Source organism: Eutrigla gurnardus (assembly GCF_963514095.1).
Source record: "Eutrigla gurnardus genome assembly, chromosome: 6".
NCBI lineage: Eukaryota > Metazoa > Chordata > Actinopteri > Perciformes > Triglidae > Eutrigla > Eutrigla gurnardus.
Window position 1 is genome coordinate 22,224,079 of NC_139920.1, and position 24,656 is coordinate 22,248,734.

Consider the following 24,656-nt stretch of genomic DNA (forward strand, 5'->3'; position numbering starts at 1 on the left):
CAAACATCCCAAGTGTACAGGCTGCACTCATGATACAGTATGAATAATGATCTTCGGTTGTGTCTGTCAAAGGAAGTGGATTGCTGTTGTTGTTCCATTCAATAGGATAGGCAATATAAATCTTCACGGTGCAAAAATTAATGGAAGATTGAAGAAAAAAACTAGCCCCCCCCCCCCAGGATGTCATTATCACAGCAAAACATGCACCGTTTTACACCTACAGTACCTCTCCCCATTCATGTGTAAAAATAAATCATCTTCTTGTGTTCTTGCAAGAGCAAAAAAGGGATGTTTGATATGTGAACCACTGCCTTTTAGTTTTGGGAAGTTTGTCTCCCACTCTAAGACTCTACCCAGCATGCCTGTCACCTCGTATGGCTTGATGCGTCTCTTGGATTGCTGGATCCCACACTTCACAATGAAGTTGAGATCGACAAGCCAGACATATAGGCCGTAAGTTTTTGGGGCAACACATAAAAAAAAAAAAAAAAGCGCTTTAACTTGCCCTCGCATTTTTAAAAATGATCAGAATAACACCGAGCTCATGGGAAAGACGCTCAACCCTTGGAGCAGCAGTCGTGTTAGGCTGAATTCATTTTGCACTGAAAAGTCTTAAAAGTTAATAGAAAAGTTTTTTTCTGAGGAGTTGTTGAGGACGTAAGATTCATGGTTGATGGCAGAATATATTTGAGAAATGATACATGATATTTAATGGCCAGTAAATTGGCGGATTTGCAAGTAATAATTGTGTAAATCAAAAACAATACTTAGTATAAAGCAAATGGGCCCTGGGAACACCTTGGGGTTCCCCGGAAGGAGCTGGAGGGCATCGCTGGGGGGAAAAGGATGTCTGGAGTACTTTGCTCAGCCTGCTTTTAAGAAGCGTATCGCTGTAATATTGTTTCATTTTAAATTTGCAACCCTTTTCTGTGTTTTTTCTCCATGAACAGATAACTCAGGATGAAGGAGAGTTTATGGTCACATTTCCTTATGGCTACCACGCTGGCTTCAATCATGGATTCAACTGTGCAGAGTCCACAAACTTCGCCACCCTGCGCTGGGTGGACTACGGCAAAATGGCGACACAGGTAAGACAAGACAAAGACTAAACTGTGCATGAACAGTCCTGTAACAATGAGATGACCTCAGTGCATCTGTACAGTAGATAACAGTGCTGAATTCCAAATGGTAATATCTGGATAATTAACAGTTAGATATCTGAAATCATGGGAAATCGTCTTTTTTGGGGGGTCTCCACAAGGGAAAGAAATCCACCTGAATTTCACCAATATCATCATCATGTAGACATTCCACTTGAAGAGGTTTGTTCTGACGTGTGATTCAGCAGCGTCTTTGCAGCCTTTTTCTGATTTAGCCGTTTGGTTTCTCTGAAGATAGATCGTATCGAAAACTATAAAAAGCAGCAGTCTGGTTTCTCTGCTGCACACCATCTGTTACCGACACTAAGCATACCCTTGCATTCTTCCATTGACGCAAGCTGCCTTCTTGCTTGCGGGCCGCTGAGCATGAAATTGACAGGGCATGGGGTTGGTTGTAGACGGGGAGCCTAGCTCCAAAGTCCTCTGGAAGAACCTACCCCCCACTTGTCTCCTTTCTATACATTCTTCTTAATTTTCCCGTTGAGTTCCCCCCTTCTCTTTCATTGAATGTCAGTGTTCACATATGTGTGCGAGTCCCTTTTGCTTTCTCTCTACTTGGCTGCATGTCAGATTCATGAGGTGCCAGTTTGCAGGACTACTTCTCCCTCCCCTTCCCCTTCCCACTTTACCCATGTGGCCCCCTTGTAATTTAAGAACCACCAGTCCAGGCTCCAGTAGTCTTTTCCTCCACCCGGCTCAGTGCTCAAGGGAGCATCCCGACTACACTTGTCTCCGTGTGATAAAAAAGAGTGGTCCATCTGCACGGCTAATCCAAGTCGACAAATCGACAGTGCAGCACCACACACAGTCAGAGAGGAATATGAAGGAGAACCGCTCTGCTCTTTCTGCCTGTCCACTTTTTATTTTTTTTCTTCTCTTCGTCTTGCCCACATACTATTTCATTCTCTCGGGGTGGTGTGGTAGCATAGTGGTTACAACCAGCGCTGCTTAAATTCCATCCTAACAGCCGTTGTACTGCATGTCCTCGAGCAAGACCTTGAACCTATTCAGACTTCCTCACTCATGAATAATTGAGTAAGAAAGTAGGCTCAATGCCCCTTCAGTGGGTTCGGGTGTCAAAAAAATCACACGTCATTAATAATTGGACCTTTTTAAAGTAATATAAATGTCTTAAACCATTTGGATTTTTTTTTTGGCTCATACCAAAGTGTCTCAAATTACTTTTCATACTAAAAAAATAATAGTTTAAAACACATTACACTAAATTCGTCACCGCTATGTGCAAGATTTGCCAATTCAAGTGGCTCCTTTTGGCCACAGTTTTATCCTCAAGAGTGATACAGGCACTTCCAGATAATGTCAATGTATTGACTCGAGCTAGTTAACTTCCCATTTGATATTTAACTTCACATGCTTGGAGGTCCTGAACTACTTGAGCAACCGACACTGTATAGCATAATTTGAAATTGAATTTATTATTTGAATGCAATCATTCAAGTTGAGCAAATCGAGATTAAAATATTCATTATTAAGATTCAGTTTCTAGTGACACAAATGTCTGCCTATACTGAACACATAAATGGAACAAGGTTTTTTTTTTACGTTCTTGAAAGTCACTGTTTTGTGAGACCATGCAACTTTTGAAAGAAGAAACAAAACCTTTTTTTTTCTTACAAAAAGAATAGCTTCATTTCTAAGAAATAAAACACAGCCTTGGTGAGTTTTGCAAGCTTATGCACCAGTACTCTGTCTTATCGTGAACGTATCTGATAGCAAACGTTACAAAGTTTATCTTAAAGTAATATACTTGAATGTAGAGTCTTAAAAATACTGCATCTTCAGTAAGAAATTGGGTTAAATATAGCTCGGTTACGCCATCCACTTGCTTGGCAACAATAAAGTCTCTCGTTCTCTCTTGGTGTTTCTTAACTCTCCCTCTCTGTCTTAAGCTCAAACAGTCATCTGTTTAACTTGTCTGGCTGTCTCCCCCTCCCTCCTCCGCATTCTCCTCCCACTGAGCCTTATTCTGTCAGCACCAAACTGGACAGTGAACGATGGGGTTCAGGAGAGAATTTGTCACCGTTTTGGAGGCTGCCGGCACACGGCGGAGAGAGTGCTTCATGCCTAACTCTTCTTAAATGCAAGCATCCTGTTGACCCATCCGTCTGACTTCTTCAGACATTATTTCAGACATCAATTAACCTTCGTCGCAACCTTCCTCGCTATGCGTTAGGTATGAGCCATGTAAAAAAAATCAATAAAGTAACTCAAGGATCAAAATCTTGAAGTCGACTCCAGTCACTGCCACATCTTGCCATAACTTACATTGAAAATAGAGGCCAGGGACAAAACTCGGGAGTTTAACCCATTTTGATTTTGTCTCCAAGTGTCATCCTGCGCATAGAAAAATAGTTATAACGTACCACAGAAATGAAGAAGAAATCCACTGCTCTAGCCACTAGGGTTGTTGGAATGAATTTCGGGCAACATGGTTGTTTTATTTTCCTGTTGAACTCGACAATTTGAGGTCATTTATTTTGTGCCTAAGCTTAACTATTACTTAGCAAGAAAGCTGTCACCTCAACATATTTATTGGTAATGTTTTTGGAACGCCCTCTAGTGGACTGGAAGTAAAACAACCACATTGCCGGGAATGGCATTGGCAATGTATAAGCCTGTGTAGTGTAGTTAATATTAATAATTGGCTGAATTTGAGCATTAAATATTAGAATATAATTTGATTATTAAAAAATATATAATATAAAAAAATAGGGAATGAAATTTGAATAGTTTTATAGAGGAAAATTGACAGCACTGGTTTACATAGTGTGCATGGATTTTCTTTTCAGAGAAAGCATCACAGCAATGACTCCACTGAAGATGGCAAAAAAAAAAACCTTACAGATTAGTTTGAAACTAATTATGTCCGCTGCATCATTATGTCGTTGAATGTTAATGGTTTCTGTGTTTCAGGGGTCTGTAGTATTCTCAATGAAAGCCTTTTGTCTCCGTTCGTCACACTTTGCTGCTGATCCCTCAGGCTTCCGCTGTGATTTTTTTTCTGTCTAGATGTAGGAACAGAAATCATCCTCCCTAGTTCCCTGACTAAATCACATCACTTTTTCATCTTGAAAGTGAACTGCAGAGGAGTCACTCTATCTTTTTTCCTCATGACGTCGGTTTGCAGACTTGTTTTGTTTTGATGAACTCAGACATGCTGTGACTGGATGTACTGCATTTTTAGTAGACTTTTTATTTGCAACCTATGTCCACGATAATCAATCAAGAAAATGCATTATTTCAGTTATTGTATTGATTAGTTTACTGCATTATTAAACAGATAAAAGTATGGCTGTTCTTGTACAAAGTAATTAAAAGTACACAGTCTACAGTTGCTGCAGCCATACACGAACGTATTAAGTAACTACTTTGCTTACTGTTTATTTAAATCCCGCTCCTTTCTATTCAGCCTGTTAAGCAGCAGTTTTTTTAATAGAGGGCTTTCTATTAGGAGGAAGAGGAATAAACAAGTCGAGGGTAAGAAGCAATGAGAGCAATTTTGTCCATTTTTGAACTTGGTCAGCATTTTGAAAGCATGTGAAAAAACCTTAGAAAACTAAATCTTTATTCGTTTTTGTCCCATTTCACGGGTAGGTTTAAATATCACAAACAGCTGGAAGATATCACGCCTGCTGTGCGGTATGGTTTGCATTTTGCATCTTAAATTACCTCTCAAAATTATTCTTTGGATCATCATTATGGTTATTTCTGTCCTCATCAGCGATCGTGTGATGAAAAGCAAAACTTTTCCCAGCCACTATGGGCCTGGTCAGAAAGGTCAGACTGAAACTCTGCTTTCTTATTACTACTTGGCACATCCACTGTGTCCACTAATTTATAGAGTCCCCCAGGCTCTAGATCTTCTGTGACTCCAACAATACAACCAATTTAGCTTCATTAGGAGCACGAGTATACTTCGGGGCTCATTGACTCCCTGCCACAGGGGGAGTTTTGTTGTCCCCAAGTCTTGTGCATCTCCAAATATGTTTTCCTCCTCTAATTGTGTTTTTATATGATAATAAAGTGTAACCAGCCCTTGCGTATGGCAACAATCTCCATAACCTCATAAAAAAAGTTTTATAATGCTTATTTATCCTTTTTACAAAAAGAAAAAAAGCTCATTTTGCCAAGTATGAGCAGTGCAATAGCAATATTTATCACGCCCTCTTGTGTGCTCGTAGTTTTCTGGCATGTTGCTGTTTTCACTAAAGGTTTCATGATGGTAACAATCAGCTTTTACCCATGCTCACTTGCCCCCTCTCTGTCCTCGCGCTTTCTGCTCCAACAACCCCTCCACCCGACAACCATATTTTAATGTTTCCGTCTGTCAAGTAGTGTCTAGATGAAATGTCGGCTGGATATTGTTTTGCTGGGGAGGGTTGAGTCGCTGTGTTTCCAGTAATTGAACATAAGGCAGCTCAGTACAGCTCATGAAATAATAGGGCCAGAATGTAATGCAGCAAGCAAGGCAGAAGAAAATATAATTTTATTTTCTCTCTCTCGCTCCCTCTCCATCTTTGTCTGTTCCATCTCCCTCTTTTTTTGTTTCCTTCATTCCCAAACTTCTCACTGCTGTACCTATTATTATATTCAGCAGTGTTCATTCCCCAGCTCCTCCCTACTCTAGACAGCAGAATAATTCATTGACACATGATGTCATTATGAAGGTTTGTGGAGGCACCTTGAGGCGTGACTGGTTGTAGGATACAGCTATCACTCTCATTTACAGTACCTCTCAACTATCTCCACATTTACCATCTACTGTAAACGGCACTGTATTTAACCAAAGGATTATTCCCTGCCACCACTCATCTAAACCCTTTCAGCTCCATACGATCTGTCAAAATAAATTGCCTTAAAAGTCAAAACGTGTTTTTGTTTCCATGTTAAATTGCGACAAAAACCTCTAAAGACAACAGCAGTCGCTACTTTTGGTGTGGACTAACTGACTTTATGGTTACAGATGTTGATGTTTTCACACACAAAGTGCTCTTCTCGCTCCATAATGATGATGTGCTTTGCATACATAACATTTTTAAATGCAGAATTAGAGCATATTAATGTTTACTTCGTTCATTGCAAAGAGTAAACCTCTTCAGTTCGGGAGAATAAATACACACTCTCGGTGTACAAAATGCATATCATAGATCAAATTATATATTAATTATTAACACACTATATTCTTTATGTAAATGCATAACATTTCAGTGTAATTTGTGCTGTGATACAATTGTTATAATATGATAATATACTTGAAGTCCTCTTTAGGCTTGTTGGTTGTAGCTATTCTGTACCTCTATTCTTATTAACATCTCTTCCCTCTCTTGTTTGCTCTCTAGTGTACCTGTCGTAAAGACATGGTTAAGATTTCGATGGACGTGTTTGTGCGCTGCCTGCAACCGGATCGCTACGAGCTGTGGAAGCAGGGCAAAGACGCCACGGTGTTGGACCACCTCAAGGCCACTGGGCTCAGCAGCCCCGAACTGGAGCAATGGAGGGAGCATCGCGTCAGCCACCGAGCAAATGTCCTGCGGAGGTGAGAGGTCAAACTGTGGTTAATAGTCTTGAAGTGGAAAGCTTTGTGTCATTTGCAGCGTGGGGTTTCATGTGCAAATGAACAGGGTATTAGAAATCATCTGTGCATATGATGGCACAGTGCATGTATACTAGTTCAGGGGTTTCCCAAACTTTTCAGCCCACGACCCCCCAAAATAACGGTGCCAGAGACTGGAGACCCCCAATATCCCCAGAGGTGACTGAAACATAAGAAAGGTGTGGACAAACAGGTGTATCCAAACACGGGCATAATGACAACACAAAAGAACAGAACAGCCTGACAACTATGATTAAGATTTTATATAAATAACTTTATTTACTCATAGATAAAAGCAGAATATCTAAGTCAAAGTAATGGAACCATGGAACTTATGAGTGAACATTGTTGCTTTCATGTGCAAACTTAATTTTGACACAATACTTTAATTTCCATGCTACTAGAATAATATCTCAGTCAAACTAATGAAAATGATCTCACGACCCCTCCTCAGAGTCTTGCGACCCCCACTTTGGGAACCCCTGTACTAGTGTATTTGCATTAAATCTGGTTGTTTTAGTCAAGATAATGCTAAAATATCTTTACCCCCAACTGTATTTAAAATCTGTGTCAAGGGCCAACCTTCAATTTTGTAAATTTTAAAGTTTATTCCCATAAATTCCTGTTAATTCCCATAAATTCCCCTTCATCCCCATGGAAAGTTTCCAACTATGAAACTTCCCGGAGATGGCAGATTAGGGTGTGGGGTGTGGGAGAGACTTTGGGAGCTGAGGAGTTGTGGGTGGGCGTTTTGTCTTCGCTCTGCCGGAATGTGACTTTTAGAATATTTTATGCACACTTTTTTGTCACTCTTATGGCAAATCGTGGGAAAAAAAACACGGCGCTTCTTCAAAAGCAGGCCGCACCAAGAAGCCTCGACTCTCTCCTGAGCCGGAGCCCGTTACTAATGAAGCCCTGTTGCAAAGTATGGCATGGATGGTGGAGGATATGCGTTTGTTATTTTTTATATGGTATTTGCACTTTAATTCCAGCTGCAGTTGGGTTTCACCTGTTTTTTGTTTTGTTTTTTTGTATCTTACTTGTGCACTTTTACATAGACACTTTAAAGTCACATTCTGTTAGCAACACCTATTAGAAGTAGTTAGTGAGTAGTAGGTTTGTAATCAATTTTGAAAGAAAATGTACATATATTTTCTTTTTAAAATTGATTCACGTTAACTGTTTTTAGTTTTGTTACTGTCTTATGTGTTGTCTGTTCTTATTGAGAAAAGTAAAAAACAAAGTTGGGGGAAGTGGGGAAAAAAATAGCAAACAGTGCAGATACAAATCTACACCTTTTGAAAGTTGTATATATTGTCTCTCTATATAAGCCTGCTCTCAAATAGATATCTTTTTATAAATATATTATATAAATGTATGAATTGACACCCCAGGGCCCTGCAGAAGATGAAGCAGGTCCGTCGTCTAAAGCTGGAGGAGGTGAAAGTGCTGGCGCAGGAAGGCATCATGTTGGACGCCGCTGAGTACCAACGTCAGGTGGAAGAGCGCGAGGCCCAGCGGAGGCAGGAGAGAGAGGAGCGTCTCGCCCAAGAGGCCATGATGACCCTGGAGGCCATGGAGCGCGAGGAGCAGGAGGCTGCCGAGGCTGCAGCTAAACTAGCAGAGACCCCCGCTGTAGAGGGTGAGGACGATATGAACAGTAAGATCGTGTAAACGCATGAGACAGGAAGGGAAGTGGTATTTATCCAGAACACGGCACTAGATTACCAGAGATTTAACCCAAAATAGTGGCTTTATTTGGAATTACAGGTGTTTCTGTAGTTTCTCTTGATGCTTTCTGCATCTGCAGCATGACATTTGGATACGGTAAATAGATTCTATGAAAACTTCCAAATTCAGTACTCCTCATGTCGGACCCGGATATCACGGATACACGGGGAGAACATGCAAACTCCACACAGAAGGAACCCGAACCCAGTGCTACACAGTACACCACCGTGCAGCCCCTAACCACAGCTGTATGAACCCAAAATAAACAGTATTTTAATTGTAATAAATTGATAAAAACAATGCTGAAATAACTACATATGATTCGTTAAAAGTAAGCTTTTTTTTTAGGTCTGTCAACAAGACTAACGAACAACTTTCGAAATGCTTGTTTTCTGAATTTTTGCTTGGATTGATCGATGCTAGGCTATGCTAACATTGTAGCTCCTCCCTCAACACTTAAAATAACATCATCTAGGCATAAATAATACAGCAGTGACATTGGCGTTTGTCTCATGTGCATCTTCTGTGGCATACATTTCATAATCATTTGGAGTATTTAATCCCTATTCATCTCACTGTAACTAGACGGAACAGGTTTTTCAGTTTGCCCATCAACACCCTTCTAAAGTTGTTGTTTTTGTTTCTTTTTTTCCCCAATTTCTCTTTGCCAAGAACCTGAGGCCAAACCACAGAACCAGACAGAGGACACGGAGAAAAAGAAGCAGAAAAAGTCCAAGAAGAATGTCCACAATGCCATCACTGGGTTCGAAGAAGCCTTTGAGCAGTTTGCTACAGCCAGCATTCCTCCAAGCCCGAGTGACATCCCAGCAGACAACAAGCTGGATGTGAGTTTTTTCTTTGAGTTTTAACAAACCAAACAGCTGTTTTACTGCACATATATGTAGTCGGCGGAAAGGGGATTTTAACTTCTACATTTTAAGGACAGCAGGTTAATTGATTAATAACAAATTATTCTAAAAAGTGATGTTATGTAAATAAACATTTGCAACATTAATATCAATTTTTTTAATATATTCATTATTTTATTTATTTGCTGGTGTTATTGCAAGGTTAAAAACACTCAACAGGAAATGTAATAATGAGATAATAAACAATTTTGGGGTTTTTTCAGGCGTGCTTCTCCAAGGTGAAGATGCCAACGGAGGTAAAAAAGAGTCGCCGTCACCCCCTCAGCAAGCCTCCCATGCGCTCGCCTCTGTCCATCCTCAAACAAGACCCGGCCAATGACAAAGGTGTGTATTTGTGTGCATTTTGTTGGAAATATTTTCAAATCGATATCATTTGTATAAAATGCTTTTCTTGAAATGGGACCTTTTTTTATAGAGTTGCAAACTCACTGGAAGATAAAAAAAAATCAGGATGTCAGTGAATTATTCCCTCAGTTGCTGTTTAATTTCCCTTGACTTGTATAAAAAATATATTAGAACAAGTGAATTCTAACATAATAACAACTCCCATGAAAACGGTTACATGACCATGAGTTGAACCCCAACAAGCCTTTATATCCCCTTTCCATCTCTTTATCCATCCCACTCATTATCCGCTCCACCATGAGACGTGAAAATGAAGACACCATTTTTGTTTTGATTATTGCTCTGGAGAAAGGAAAACAAACTAGGACTACAGCTCCCTGTGGGGTATAATAAAATCAAAGACTGTAAGTCGTCTTTTTCCCTTCCCCTTCCCTTGTCTATTTCTTTTCATTTTCTGACTGACACTTATTGATCCGGAGATCATGACTTCCAATTACCTGCTTTCAAAGTCATTTTAAGTCGGCGGCAGGGGACCCGACTCCGGGGGCCACGTCTTTCACAAGGGTAGATGGGTAACGGGGTTGTTGAAGGGAGGAAAGGGAGAGCAAACTTATGAAGAGTTCTTCCTACCTTCAGGGGGGGCTTTGCTGCTAAATTGATTCCAGACCCACACCAGCGCATTGTTGATACCTGTGTTATTTATTTTCATTAGCCAATTATATCAGGAATGGTGGTGTAATTGTGTGGAACAGAATGTGCCATGTGTGTCCTCTTTTCTTAGAAACATCCATGTGCTTTTACAATAATGCAAAAAAAATAAAATCATTAATAATAATGAATCTTCCAATATCTTCAGTCGGTGTCACTTAATTCATATTATGAAGAGAGCTTCGTTTGGAGCAGTTTTTTAATCTATTTTTAACTGTTCATTTGTTATACTGTGTAAATAGTCAATTATTATTTTGTGTTTTGCACCTGCTACTGATGATTCTGTTATTTGCACTATCCCCTGTTGTTGCTGTAACCCTGTAGATTTCCCCACTGTGGGAGTAATCATTATCTTATCTTAATGTATTTTAATATTTCACCCACAGAGCTGTCCTCCCCCATGTCTCTGGACAGTGACATGAAGAAACAGGAGCACCTGTGGCAGAATCACTCGCCCAACTTCCTGGCGGAGAAGGCCTTCAACGCTGCCGTGGCGGCACTCCAACCACACTGTGCTATCTGCTCGCTCTTCTGTCCCTACACGAAGGTACAGCCACGCACTGCAACATAATAAGCACATGTGTGTCAGTTAGGGATTAATGGTAGTGATGCCCTAATTGGTAGTTGTTGCAGTTCAGCAGGTTAGCGGCATTGAAAGTGATGATTTTCTTCTTTCCTCTGGCCTTTCCCAGCCACACAAAGACATTTTTGTTGTAAATGAAGCCCAGCGTGCCTCTCTTCCCCGTCTGACTCGTCCCCTGGTCCCAGAGATGTGCTTCAGCGTCGGTGCAGGCAACACCGAGCCTTCACCCACCAACTATCACATCGGAGAGGATGGAACCAGTCCGCTGCTCTGCTGTTCATCTTGCCACATGCAGGTTCATGCCAGTAAGTGTAAAAACAACCCTCGATACGACATGACAGGATGCTTGGTTGTATTTGAGAGACTTTTGGACCAAAAAGTATTTACCATGCATATCTAGATATTTCTTTTATGAGCAGTACAAATGAATCTGAGCCTCAGTAGTTACCATGAAAAGTCAACACTCTTGCAACTGCAGGAAGCTTTCCAGTAAAGACGATTTGATTTTATTCCTTTTATACTGAAGCAGTTCCAGGAAGCGCGAGTACAATTACAGCGAGGAGCCTTAGATTTACTTTCGATTTTAAAGGATGTTAGCTCGAAATAATTTTGTAATTTTTTTGTTATTTTTGTCTATCAATCAAATAAATAATTGAACTATTAAGAATTCAAAGTCATAACTATTAAGAGGATGGCTGTATGCAACAACATTTTAATGTATTTTAAAAAGTAGGAAGTGTCCTTTGCTTTCTGTTTATTGTTGTAGAAAAGCTGATGTTTGATTCTGTTCAACTGGGAGACTCCTGGCTGTGGGCATACTGCAGCATTTGATTTATAACACGCCATGGGCTACAAGCCCATACACATACTGACAAGCTGTACAGACAGCCTCTACTGGGTATTTCTCTCCTCCTTTTTTTTTTTTTTTACTTTAATTCATCCTTGGACTCTCGAGAGTAGTGTTGGGGGGAAAAAAATGGAAGCTCAGAAGATGAGACTACACTACAGCAGTGCAACAATCTGTCTCCTCAATCCCCCCGTCGCCATACTCGGCGAGGCTTCCTAGTTTAACTCTCCTTGACTCGGGTTAAAGTAACTAAAGCTTGCTCAAGCAATGGCAAAGGCCTTCCCCAAAGGCAGCACACCGTAAACTATCCCAGCTTCCATTTGGTTGAGTTTAAACTGATTTCTGTCAAGTTTGAATGAGTGTTTTTATACGATGCTCCGATGCTTGAACTGCTGAACTTCACACTAGTAATGCTGTACATACACACACACACACACACACACACACACACACACACACACAAACCTGCGTGAATATACCAGCAATCGCTGGTTGTTTGGATGGTGGTTGCCGACTGGAAAAATGTGGTTGTTTTGTGTCTGCCTTGCCAATGCTTGCAATCACATGAATTTCCACATGGAGCTCAGTCAGTAACACACACATGTACACACACACACACACACACACACACACACACACCCACACGCCAAACCCTCCTGGGTTCTTATTATCCCTAAATCTGGAGTGCACCTTCAAAAAAGGCCAGTTCATTAGTGATCCAGGGATAAGCTGAACTCAGCTGGGGAAGCAGCGCTGCAATTGATAGGAGGACATGAAGCAGAGAGAGAAGTCCTGTCAAAAAAAAAAAAAAAAAACCCCAGCTCTGCCGCTCCATTTTTTCGCTCGTCATTGTTTTTGGAGCGGCCATTGAACTCAAAAATAATCCTTCAGACCTGTCTAGGTGTGACAAGTGCAGCCCTTTTTGATTCATCCATCACGGCTAACAAGCAGGTAAAATGTCAAGTACATAGCAATTATAAAAAATGTTGAAGTATTCAGTAGAAACTAGAGTTGAGGCTAGAGCTTGACCCCCATATGCCATGGAGTGCATCCTTACTGGAAATACATACACTTCAGCTAAGAGGCGCAAAGTAAAGAGATGTGAAGCAGTCTTGTCTCTCGTGTCTTATAGGTTGTTACGGTGTGAAGCCAGACTCCGTCAGTAAACCCTGGATGTGCTCCAGGTGTGCAGCAGGAGCCTGGACGGTGGTGAGTAACAGAACTACCTTTGTGAAAAAAGAAACATAAGGTTCCAACACTAGTGTAGGAAACCAGTTTGATCTTCTCTAGAGTATCAAGCTGATGTCAAGATGGACCTGCAGCCTCCATTACATCAGGCCATCTACTAAAATCTGCTATTGTAAAAGATTGTTATAGATAGGCAAGTAGGTAGGTAGGTGGGAGGACAGATTGATGTATACTTTATTATGTAAAAACACAGTAAAAACAAGGTATTGCCTAGAAAATATATGCAAGCCCAGAAGATCTGCGTCACTGTGTCTTCCATTTGCATCATGACCTGAACTTAATCCACGCTTGCATCCTGTTATTCCCAGGAGTGTTGTCTCTGTAACTTGCGGGGAGGAACTTTGAAGAGGACCACAGATGAACGGTTAGTAGTATATGCTTGGGGTTTTTACTGTCGCTGTTTTTGCTTGTGTGGAAAAAAAATTGCTTGGAATATAACAAATAACAAAACCATCACACCCCGGTAAACAACATCTCTCAGTTGGACTTTTCCAAAGTAAATATGTCTCTATGTCTGTTGTATTTTCTAGGCTTTTATTACCGTATATTGGGGAAATGTTAATTTCTCAGAGCCTGGTATTTAGGGCATGAAGAGAGGAATGTGTTGCATCAGGCAAGGTGTTTCTTAATTTCAAATGTTTTTGCTGTGGTCAGATCATTTGCAAACATTTGAATTTACTCAGCGTTTTAGTTCCTTTCAAATATGTAAAATGGTTTTGTTGGGTAATAATTTGGTTGATTTGATTGGCTTGATGCGGTCCAGAAGCTGGGCATGGCCTCAGGACCAGCTGAGAGATGGGATTCTTCGCTGGCTTTAGCCTTCGACAGATAAGGGGCTATATGGTGGTATGTCAGGGGTCGCTAGTTTTTAGGTGATTGGAAAATGTCATTTTTTATTTATTTTTTGCATTTTCTATATGACATTGGTGTCTCTGTCAACAGGTGGGTCCATGTCATCTGTGCCATCGCTGTAGCTGAAGCTCGCTTTGTCAACGCCATCGAGAGGGAGCCGGTGGACGTCAGTGCTGTTCCAGACACACGCAAGGATCTGGTAAATTAATAAACAAAGTATATTCATCTCTCATTGTATAGTGTGATGTCAGACAGGCAGGGGGCAACATTTAATCCAAAGCAAAGACCATCTTTACGCTCAATCTTTATCCTCTTTCTTTGATGAAATTTACTTTACTTATTGCTGCAGCTTTGTAACATTTTTTGGGTTTTCTGTCTCAGCGATTGCAATTTTCTTGGCCGATTACTGTTTCTGATTTAAAAAAAAAAAAACCTGACCTGGCAATTCCAATTTTTTGGAACTGTCCCAAAAAATAAATTAAACTGTCCCAAAGTCAATGTTAACAATCTAAAATTCTAAATGTTATCTTTTTACTTTGTGATCATCTATTGTTTCTTTATGCATAAAACACACAATTCAAATTATGATTTTTTTATAAAAAAAATGTTGGCAGTAGCAGTTTTAATTATGTATTAGGAGCTGCCATGAGCTAACCTTAGTGTAGGGACTTACATCTTATATTATATTTTATATTGCAGTCAAACATCTCTTTTTAAGCAGCTGTTTTTATTCAAGTTGCTGACTGAAAAAAACATTTCACAAGTTATATTTGAATACATCACGATAGCGTTAATAATTTACCTTCGGCCTATACTCTGAGTAGAGCTTGAACGCACCACAACGCTAGCAAAGTTAATGTAACCTCTGTTATCGCGTTGTGTGTTTTTGAAGTTGCTGTCCGTGATGCTGAGTGTGCAGACGAAAAACTATTAACGTGTGCAAATGTGACCAGCAATAAAATAAAATAATATGAAATATGAACCTGGCCGACCGGTCAAAGGTCATGACCGATCCGCTGAAAACTGGCCTGTTTCAAGCGGCAGCCATTCGATCGTTGCAGCTCTACTTTTCCGCTCGCTGCTTCTCTATCTGTCACTCTTGTCATAAAAGCCCCTCCATCCTCCGCTGCTGGATGGATGGATCATGTTTTCGCAAGCTGTGGAGGACATGGAGTAAAACATGTGCTGAGGGGAATGGCTGAATAATCAGCTGTCATTTCTCACTGCACCAAATGAACTGCATCGATCCCGTGGGTAGGAGGCAATTTCCCCATTGCTGCTGCGTCTTTGAACTCCCCCTCCCTCCCTACCTTCCCCCTTTCTCATCTTCCTCCCATGATCCCACGTCACAGTGCTTGCTGGTGCTTTATAACAAATCTACAAACCTCTCCCTCCCTCTTCTCTCCAACTAATCTATCAAAGACGAGCTTGGCATCCGAGTGCTGTCAAAGCAGGTTTCCTTCCTCCGTCTTGTCTTAACAGGCGATGAGAAGAAGCTTTTGCGGTCTAATGATTTGAATGGCTGAGTTGATTAAATGTGAACACACACCCCTTGGAAAGCAGTTAATATTGCAGTGTGTTCAGCAATATATGTTTTCCCCTCCATCTATAAACATTTGGCTTTCAGGGACAGAGACATATTTTTCCTGGGTTGTTTTTAGGAATTTCTCAGCCCTAGTAACGGTGTGCATTCCTCAATAATGAACCTTCCCTAAAGGTAGCGTTGTGTTTTGAACCTGGAGTCACTGTTGTTTTCTGAACAGCCTCAAGCTTGGAAATGCAAGCTGCTTAAATAAATCATCATAAAATCTTCAAAACTCTTTTCCACGTACCGTTCCATGTAAGTTATCCTGTTACATGCAACAGCACACACGTACCAAACTTGAATTTGGAGTTTGCATTTTTACTTTAAAGGGTAGATTTAGTGTGCATTAGTGTACGATGTTTGTTTGTGCAAATATCACAAAGCACATCTCTGTTGAGAGCTGTTTTCCCTCCACCAGTACCAAATTTAGGTGAAGTATTGACACTTTAAAGCTGGAGTAAAAGACTTTTGCATATAAATCAATATCGGTAACTTTTAAGCCCTTGGCAAAACAAGTTTCTGCTGATTAAACCTATCGCCACCAAGGTAAACGGAGCGTGATGGCGGGTACAAACATGGTTCACTGTTTGGTGTAGCTTTTCTTTGTTGGAGCACGTTGAAAGAAGAGAAGGGACTAAATGTAATGAACGACTCCTTTGACCCGGATGTCGTGTTATTTGTGCCCTTATTTGCACAGAAAGAGCAAGCTCACCTAGTCAGAAGCATGTGTCAACGGTGTTTGTGTAATTAGGGGACACAACAGTACTGCATTGCGGGTTTAAAGAATATTTTGTATTGCTCAGCCATGCATCGCTTTACAGCTGCACCTTGTGGGATTTGTCAAGTAGAAGAAGGATGAGAGAGTGAGTGATAGGGTGAGAGAGCGATGGGTGATAACTCCAAATAAAACGGTACACAGAAAGATATCAGTCACGTAAGATGAGGCACCTGTAATAGGTCTTGTTAGATCTAAGCATGCTGTCATGAGACAAACAAACACTTTCCTTTTTATCAATTTTATTTCTTGGTGAAGGATTTCTTAATAGATATGTTTTTGAGGGAGATAGTGTTTCTGAGACATACCTCCTCCGGTATATTGGAAGGATTACTCACTTTGACAAACCAAAGGATTCCTTCACATGTAATAAGAATGAGGGATGGGGAAGGAACGTGTAAAAGTGGGGTAGACGTGGATTTGAAGTTCTCAAACGGAAATGAAAATGAAGAATGAATGTTGTGTGTGTGTGTGCATGGGGGAGCACATATCTAAGTGTCTCAGTGGAGAGGAGACCAGTTTCCCTGCCAGAGGTATAGATTTGGTTGGCTGGTGGTAATTTCACACTCAGGATGTGGGGATGGAATAAAGGGATTTGAAAAGTAAAGTGTTCGGGGGGGGGGGGGGATAGCAAATTCCTTGTTTGATTTTACAGGAGTAGGAGTCGAACCAGTGATGCAAGACGACACAAAGGATGCGAAAAGTGTTTTTGAATGCCAAAGTGGCGTTTGTGTACCAGACATAATCAAATATGTGAGAGAGGGGGGGGAAATGGTTACACTCCTGATCCTCAACCACTTTTCAGAAGATTCTCTGCAATTTGAGATTGTGCCAGAGTTGAGGAGGGAAATATAGTTACGTAGGAAGGTCAGGTACTAACTTTCATATTGAGCTTTTTGACAACTTGATGCTCCTTCTGTGCAGACTTCTACTTCTGCTTTTCTTTCACTTTTCTAAGCCTCTTGTGTTCCTCTTGGGAAAGGCTCTGTACTACACCAGTATTTACCCAGCTACCAGTACGGTTGGAATTTATTGAACCTTTACATTCACTGGCAAAGAAAGAAATTGGCAGTCGTTTATGATGTGCAACAGTCTGAACCAGAGGACCACAATACAATCCATGTGATTCTTGAATGAAAGATAATGCAAATTCATATGTCGGGTGCCCAATCTGACAATAAATACATGTCCAAACTGAATCGCCAACCAAAGTCTCTTTTTTTTTTTCTGCTTTCATTGTAGAAGTGCGTGTTCTGTTACGGCAAGACCGCCAACCAGAACCGCGGCGCCTGCATCCAGTGTTCGCATGAGAACTGTGCCACCTCCTTTCACGTCACCTGCGCCCAAATCGCCGGAGTGGTCATGACGCCAGCCGACTGGCCATATGTGGTGTCTGTCACCTGCCACAGGCATAAAAGGGTCACAGCCAAGGTAAGTGCAAATGAAGGGAAATAGTTGGTGGAAAAGTGTGCCTTTGTTTAAAAAAAAAAAAAAAAAATTCAATATTTCAGATTTGTCAAGCATACCTTACTTAAAGCAAGGGCGAGCACATTTTAGAGGCCTTGTTTTTGTATTTGTGTGATTGTAGTTGTATAACAGAATTTCAACTATCAATAAAGCTCTGACAAAAAAAACATTCCATATTATGTAAAATATTATTATATTATATTATATATTTGTCTGGGTTTTTTTTTCCTCCATCCAGACTCGGACAACACCCAAAGGTCCCCCGAGTCTGACCTTGGGCCAGAGGGTGATTGGTCGAAACAGTGACGGCTGGTACTACCACTGCACCATCATCGGCATGGCAACGCAGACATTCTACGAGGTCAACTTCGACGACGGCTCATATTGTGACAACCTGCACCCAGAAAACATATCAGTGAGTGTTCTTACAGCTAAGACACCTACCCGTGTACAATCTATAGAAGTCACTTCAACAGATATCATTTATTTTCTTAAAGCCAGAGTGAAATATCCTAGCAACTGTTTGCAAAATGAAAAAAAATATGACTAAATGTGAATTCAAATGATGACTCACTGCCGCATGTTTCCCACATAAACTGTGATAACAAAGTCACTTATAAAGAGGATAAACTAAAACATATGCAATAACTATATCAACACTGTAAAATAACATAACTTTGAAGCACTTTGAATTTTGCAACAGTTTAAAATCTTCAGGGAAATTCCTGCCGAACTTTTTACTTGTTCTTTATTCTGTATATAGAATCTGTCCGTCGGCTGTTGCTTCAGGCCAATTCATTGTGAATCGTTGGTCCGTAATGGTTTTAAAAGATCAGTGTTCATACTCTTCTTCGTCTACGTCCTGTTTCTCTTCCTCCTCCAGAGTCACGACTGCCTGCGTACCGGTCCTCCCGAGGTCGGGGAATTGATTGTGGTCAACACACTCGAGGGTCAGGTCGTCAACGCTTCATTTGTCAGACAGCACATCCACAAGTTCTACCAGGTGAGGGGAGTAACAGATTTTTTTAGATATCAGCCACATTCCCAGCTACAGTGTCAGTAAATATAAGAACCTTTCCAATAAAAAGTTCAACCGTAAAAGAACATTTCTAAATACAGTTTAGCCAACATGCTATGCAGAAAAAAAAGCTGTTAGTTGAGTACTCTGTGAGCAATGTTATCAATTACGTATTTCATCTGATGCTCGTCTGCAGAGTCACTTTAGAGTGATTGAACGTATGAACTGTTGCTTACAGGGTGCTCCGTCTAATGTCTTGGCCATCCTCTGGTTTGGTTTCTCCCGCTCTGGTATTTATCATCGTGTGAAAAGCTCGGCTGCCATCGGGAGAGCATGGTGCACTTTGATACAGTGTGGCATTAAAACATAAAAGTGGGATTTAGCATCACTGATGCATGCTGGGGGGGATTTATGGTGCAAATATGCAGAGTGCTTAGTGCAAAACACAGAATTGAAAAGGATTCGAAGACCGGTGTCAGGGGGAGGCCATCTTGAACATCACTTACATACATGGATGATGCAGGAATGCATTAGCGGACAAGGTTAAGTGAGGTTGTTAATCTTAGATTTTGGTTCTGTCAGCATATATTTAAGTGTTTTTCTAACACAAGCACACAGACAGAACCGGGAGTTTGCTTCATAACCAAACTATCATTTGCTGAATAAGCTATTGAGCCCTGTATGGCTCATGCATGCTCTCTTTCTTTAAAAACATGATTTAAATATGTAAAATATTGAACTAGCTGTCCAGGATGTTTTTTTGCATTCTGTAAACCAGTGAAATATACTTTTTTTTTTCTTTTCTTTTGTCTTTGGCTCTCGCTTTCCCAGATGGCATAGTTGTTAATGCTCCACTAACTGACTCTTGTTTCCGTTTTCTCGAATTACTTCCCCTTCAGAGTCCTGTTACAGACAAGTAGCGCTGTTACGATTGAATTAAAAACCAGCTGGTCAGTGAGCAGTTGCAGGTTTCATTGGTGGACGCAGCTCTGCTGGTCGTTCCTTCATTGCGATCTAGATGATGACAGCTTGTGACCAAAGGTGACCAGGCCTTTGTTGTCAGAACCCCCAGACTGAGGAAGGCTCTGCTCAGACACGCCAAGTCATTAGCATCTATTAAATATTTTATAGGAAAAGCATTTATCCATATTTAATATGATGCTGGGTTTTAGAATTCCTCCCTGGCCAATATATATATTTTGTTTTTATAAGCCATCTGTTGTTTGTATTTATTCTATTGTTGTTTTATTACTGTTTTTGTGTGTATTTTCATATTAAATTTGTTGGAAATGTTTTTAATACAATGCTGTGTTATCTGCCCAGGTTGAGTTCCAGGACCAGAGTCAGCTGATACTGAAGCACTCGGAGATCCATCAGTTGGACCAGGAACTGCCGAAGAGAGTCAGAGCCAGACTGGTGAGGATAATACTAAAATTCATCAAATCACATACAGTATATTGTTATAATATACAAGAGGTATACTCTTGGCAGATATTTGGCTTTTACGACACAGGACATTTTATAATTTGTTGCCGAGATAAATGAGCCAACAATAAATTGTGTAGCTAAATTAAAGGATACTAAAGTGGTTGCCGATAAATCTGTGCATTCAAGCAAACAGCCAACTCTTTGCAGCCCACATAATGGTTTGTTTGTCGGCCAAAATATGTAGGGTGGGAGTTTTAATAGAATGTTTTTATATATATATATATATATATATATATATATATATATATATATATATATATATATATATATATATATATATATATATATATATATATATATATATATATATCTGGTAAGAAATAAGGGGGGCTATATACAGTGAATTTCTGTTTCAGGGGCGCTGAGATGACTTTTAAAACACTAATCAATCTAGAAAATATCAAAAGAAGTTTTATTATGAACCTACACAATTTAATTTAAATATCCCTGAAGTTTGAAATGTTTGAGTATGCTGTCAATGAGAGTTCTTAGAAAGAAAGAAAACCAGTTTCTCTAGTTGACATGACTGTTGTCATTATCATATTTCATTTTCAGGATATTCTTTAGTCTATAAATCACCATACCACAAAATTCTAAAAATAATAAAAGGTGAAGGTTATCAAGGCAGCAATGAAGTTTTTATTGGCAGCAGTTGTGTAACTGGCAAAACAGAATTAAAAAAAAAACATGAAAAAATCTATAATTTCAAAAAAGCAAAAGATTGGATACCACAAACAATATTTACACAAAACAAGTTTTGTACAAATGTTATTAAAAAGTGCACAAGGAGTCAGGATTCACAAAAGAATAGAAAAAAGTTCTAAACATGTACATAGTGTCTCACAAGACATCAAAGGAAGTAATAATGATTAATGAATAAAATATAAAAATAGGATTTTTGTTGTTGATTTTACAATAGGTGAGGCTATAATAATCTCCTATGGGTTATATGCCTCTCCTTGCACCTTTTCACTGTTTTGCCTCTTCTGCTTCCGTTTTGCATTTTAATTGTGCTAAATTAATAAATTCAATAGAGAAATACAATAATTTATGTCCTAATCATTTAAATTGTGTTTTTATGCATATACCCACTATAGATGACAATAATAAAGTAAAAAAAAACAAAAAAAACATTTAGCTATATAGTGGGTACAATTTCACACAATACATGTGGTCACAGTCATTTAAGTGTGTACCTGTCTGTTTCCAGGCCATACCTGTACCACAGGAGGTCCTTCCATCAACAGATGAAGGCCAAGCAGCCAAACGCCGCCGCTTGCCCTCAGGTGAAACCCCCATGATGACAACCAACACATCCGCCTGCCCCCTATCTACAGCCTCAGTAGCAACACCAGCAGCAGAAGATCACAGTATTCATACACTGCAGACCTCACAACCTCTATCCCAACCCACCATCACCCCACACGACGTCCCCGTTCCCACCAATGGTATTCAGATGGATGCCGAGACCCCGATGGACACGAGAGTTGCCCTCACCGACGCTCTAACGGAGTCGACCCTGGCCTCAGACCCCGCGCTGACTCCACAGTCGACCCCTTTTTCAGTCGACGTTTCCTACATGGAGAGCCTCCTCCATTCACATTTCACTCAGGACAGTCAAGGACCCCTGTATTAAAAACCGACTGCATCATATTATTATTATTATTATTATTATTATTCGGCCAGTGGTGGCTGAGCCAATAGGAAGTAAGCTAATGTAAGTGGATTCTACTGAGTGCTGTATTAATGGACAAAAACATTTCCTCCACCGACTAAGCGTTCAGGGCCGGAACGAAAAAGACACACAAGCACTCTTTTAATGCATGTTACTTTTTCTATTTTTGAGTTAATGTATTTTGCAGTGGTGCTTCAGCTTGCTCTGAAGCTAAAGAAGTTTTTTTTAAGTTGTAACATTATTATTTGTTGTTGTTTCTTAGGCCTTTTTGGGGTTTTCCGTTTTTTGGTCAGCTGCTGTGCTTTTCTCCTCCATCATAATATGAATACGTCTCTGGGTGGTATCAACTCCATACCTCGTTGCATTAATTAAATAACAGCACACTCCCTTTTCTTTTGTACAGGAAGCTAATTACTATGTCTGCCTCTGAGCATTGAGGCCCTCTCTGGACTTCACTTCTTATTTTTTTCTTTCTTTTTTAAATCAAATAACCAGCAACAAAATGTCTATTTTTCAATCCAGCCACTTGTGGTTTGGTGGAACTAAATGGTCAAAATTGTCCATCTGCAAGATATTCTCAGTAAGGTGTTTTATTGCCGGCCTGCAAGAGGTAAATTGGGGGAATGGAGTTAAAAAAAAGTGTATTGTAGGGGGAACTCAGTATTTAAATGTCTTAGTCAAATATTGAATTAATTATTTGTAATAGAAGAATCATGTTGAATGCAAACATTAGTAGACTTGTCTGCAGAATGCATTGAATTTTTGTGAAGATGTGTCACGGTAGTTAACAGACGAGACCTTTATGTATCGACATCAGACTGTCATTTGGCAGCTCCACTTTTCACAACCTAAAACTGTCTCAGGGTTCCTGCATGTGGAAAATTAATTTTGTTTGACATTCAAGTCTTCACGAAGATAAGGAAGTACAGAACAGCCCAGAAAATAATAATTGGAACAGGAATATCCTTTGCTTGTATTGCCATATCGCTGTTAACAGTTTCTCCACTATAATGAGTGATATCTTTGTTTCCTGTCACCTTTCTCCTATAAGCACATAATTTGGCCAAAACTATGAGCTATTTATATATATTATGTAGGAACCCTAAAATCTGGAAATTATGTAGTACCATTCATGGTTTCAATTGTATGTACAAGTCAATATTGTATATTAATATCAGTTTTTCTATTAATGTATCCTTTCTATGTTCAGTTTCTGAATTGACTTCATAAACTTGGCCAATCTAAATATTAATGAGTTTATTTTTTGACAGATTTTCATAGGCATATTACTCAGTTTGTTCTAGTAAATACATCTTTCTTTTCCCTGATATGACCATTTTGTGCTTCAGAGGTGCTACTACTGATGGATTGAGTTTCCCAATGCTGTCACCTTGTACATACTGCAAGCCTTGTGTATTGTGAATCAAATGTGTTATGCCACACATGTTTTTTTTTTTTTTTCTGTCACCACAATTGAAATGGTGGGCCACAAATGTGTTCCTGTATCCAAATGATATCTATCAAGAAAAAATTATTTCATAGGGATTAAAGTGGGTTGCTAGTTGTCTTAAATGTTTTGTGTGTTCCATAGCATAGAGATGCATTTTCTGATTGGAAATCCTTGGAATAACAGTTGAAACATAATGAAAAATTCAATTCAGTATCTTTATACCTTCTGATTATTAGATTGCATATCAAGGGATGGGTGGTGTGCATAGAAACATACTAAAGTGTATATAAAAGAAGTCATAGGTTTGCATGTCAAAAAGTAATGGGAAAAGGCAAAACCCCATTAATAGCATGGCAAAATAAAAAAATGCTATGTTGAAAAAGATGTTTTAAAAAGTCGGTACAGCATGTCAAAAAGAAAATCCTAAAAAGTAAAAGTATAGTGTGGGATGTCCAAAAAGGTTATTAAATGTCATACTATTGTCTGTTGAAGAAAGTATTAGAAAACTACAGTTAAGTATGTTATACAGAAAAAATATTGAAACGTTTTTAAAAAGTATGTGAAAAATGTATGTATAGGATAACACAACATAGTATGTCAAGATGTCAGTATATTATATAAAATATGTCATTGCACAGTATGTAAAAAAAAAAAAGTGTCGGTGTAGATAAAAAAGCCATGATATAGAACAGAAAAAAACTTGATGATATAGTCAAATCATAGTATAGAATGTTGAACACTATCAGAAAAAATCATAGTATAGTATGAGGAAAAAAGTAAAACCATAGTATGTCGAAAAATGTCAGTATAGTATGTCAAAAAAGTCATAGTATGTAGTATGTCGAAGAAAGTCATGAAAAAAATCATACTTTAGTATGTTGAAAAAAGCTATGAAAAAAGTCAGTTTAGTATGTCGAAAAACATGAAAAAAGTCATATTATAGAAGTGTGTCAAAAAAAGTCCTGAAAAAGTCATACTTTAGTATGTCAAAAGTAATGAAAAAAAGCCATGAATAAAGTCATACTTTAGTATGTTGAAAAGAATTATGAAAAAGTAATACTTTAGTATGTTGAAAAGAATTATGAAACAAGTCATAGTATAGTATATCGAAATAAGTCATGAAAAAAGTTGTGTAGTATGTATATACTATAAAAAAGTCATACTTTAGTACGTCAAAAAAG

The 24,656-nt window shown here is 39.4% G+C and overlaps 1 protein-coding gene across 2 annotated transcripts in view; it reads left to right on the forward strand.

Annotated features, from left to right (window-relative positions):
• The window catches only part of kdm4b (lysine (K)-specific demethylase 4B), a 39,393-nt gene extending 15,804 nt beyond the window's left edge, over window positions 1–23,589 (forward strand). The window contains exons 8-22 of one of the 2 annotated variants that reach the window (XM_084011387.1): window positions 951–1,088; window positions 6,521–6,717; window positions 8,169–8,434; window positions 9,178–9,350; window positions 9,638–9,758; window positions 10,874–11,034; window positions 11,180–11,375; window positions 13,050–13,126; window positions 13,474–13,529; window positions 14,108–14,216; window positions 17,620–17,808; window positions 18,083–18,259; window positions 18,728–18,847; window positions 20,186–20,278; window positions 21,561–23,589. In XM_084011387.1, coding sequence (XP_083867513.1) covers window positions 951–1,088; window positions 6,521–6,717; window positions 8,169–8,434; window positions 9,178–9,350; window positions 9,638–9,758; window positions 10,874–11,034; window positions 11,180–11,375; window positions 13,050–13,126; window positions 13,474–13,529; window positions 14,108–14,216; window positions 17,620–17,808; window positions 18,083–18,259; window positions 18,728–18,847; window positions 20,186–20,278; window positions 21,561–21,986 — 2,499 coding nt within the window. In that variant the 3' untranslated portion in view covers window positions 21,987–23,589. The remainder of the gene's footprint in view (window positions 1–950; window positions 1,089–6,520; window positions 6,718–8,168; window positions 8,435–9,177; window positions 9,351–9,637; window positions 9,759–10,873; window positions 11,035–11,179; window positions 11,376–13,049; window positions 13,127–13,473; window positions 13,530–14,107; window positions 14,217–17,619; window positions 17,809–18,082; window positions 18,260–18,727; window positions 18,848–20,185; window positions 20,279–21,560) is intronic. The other variant, XM_084011388.1, reaches the window with a different exon arrangement.
• Window positions 23,590–24,656: the final 1,067 nt, after the last annotated feature.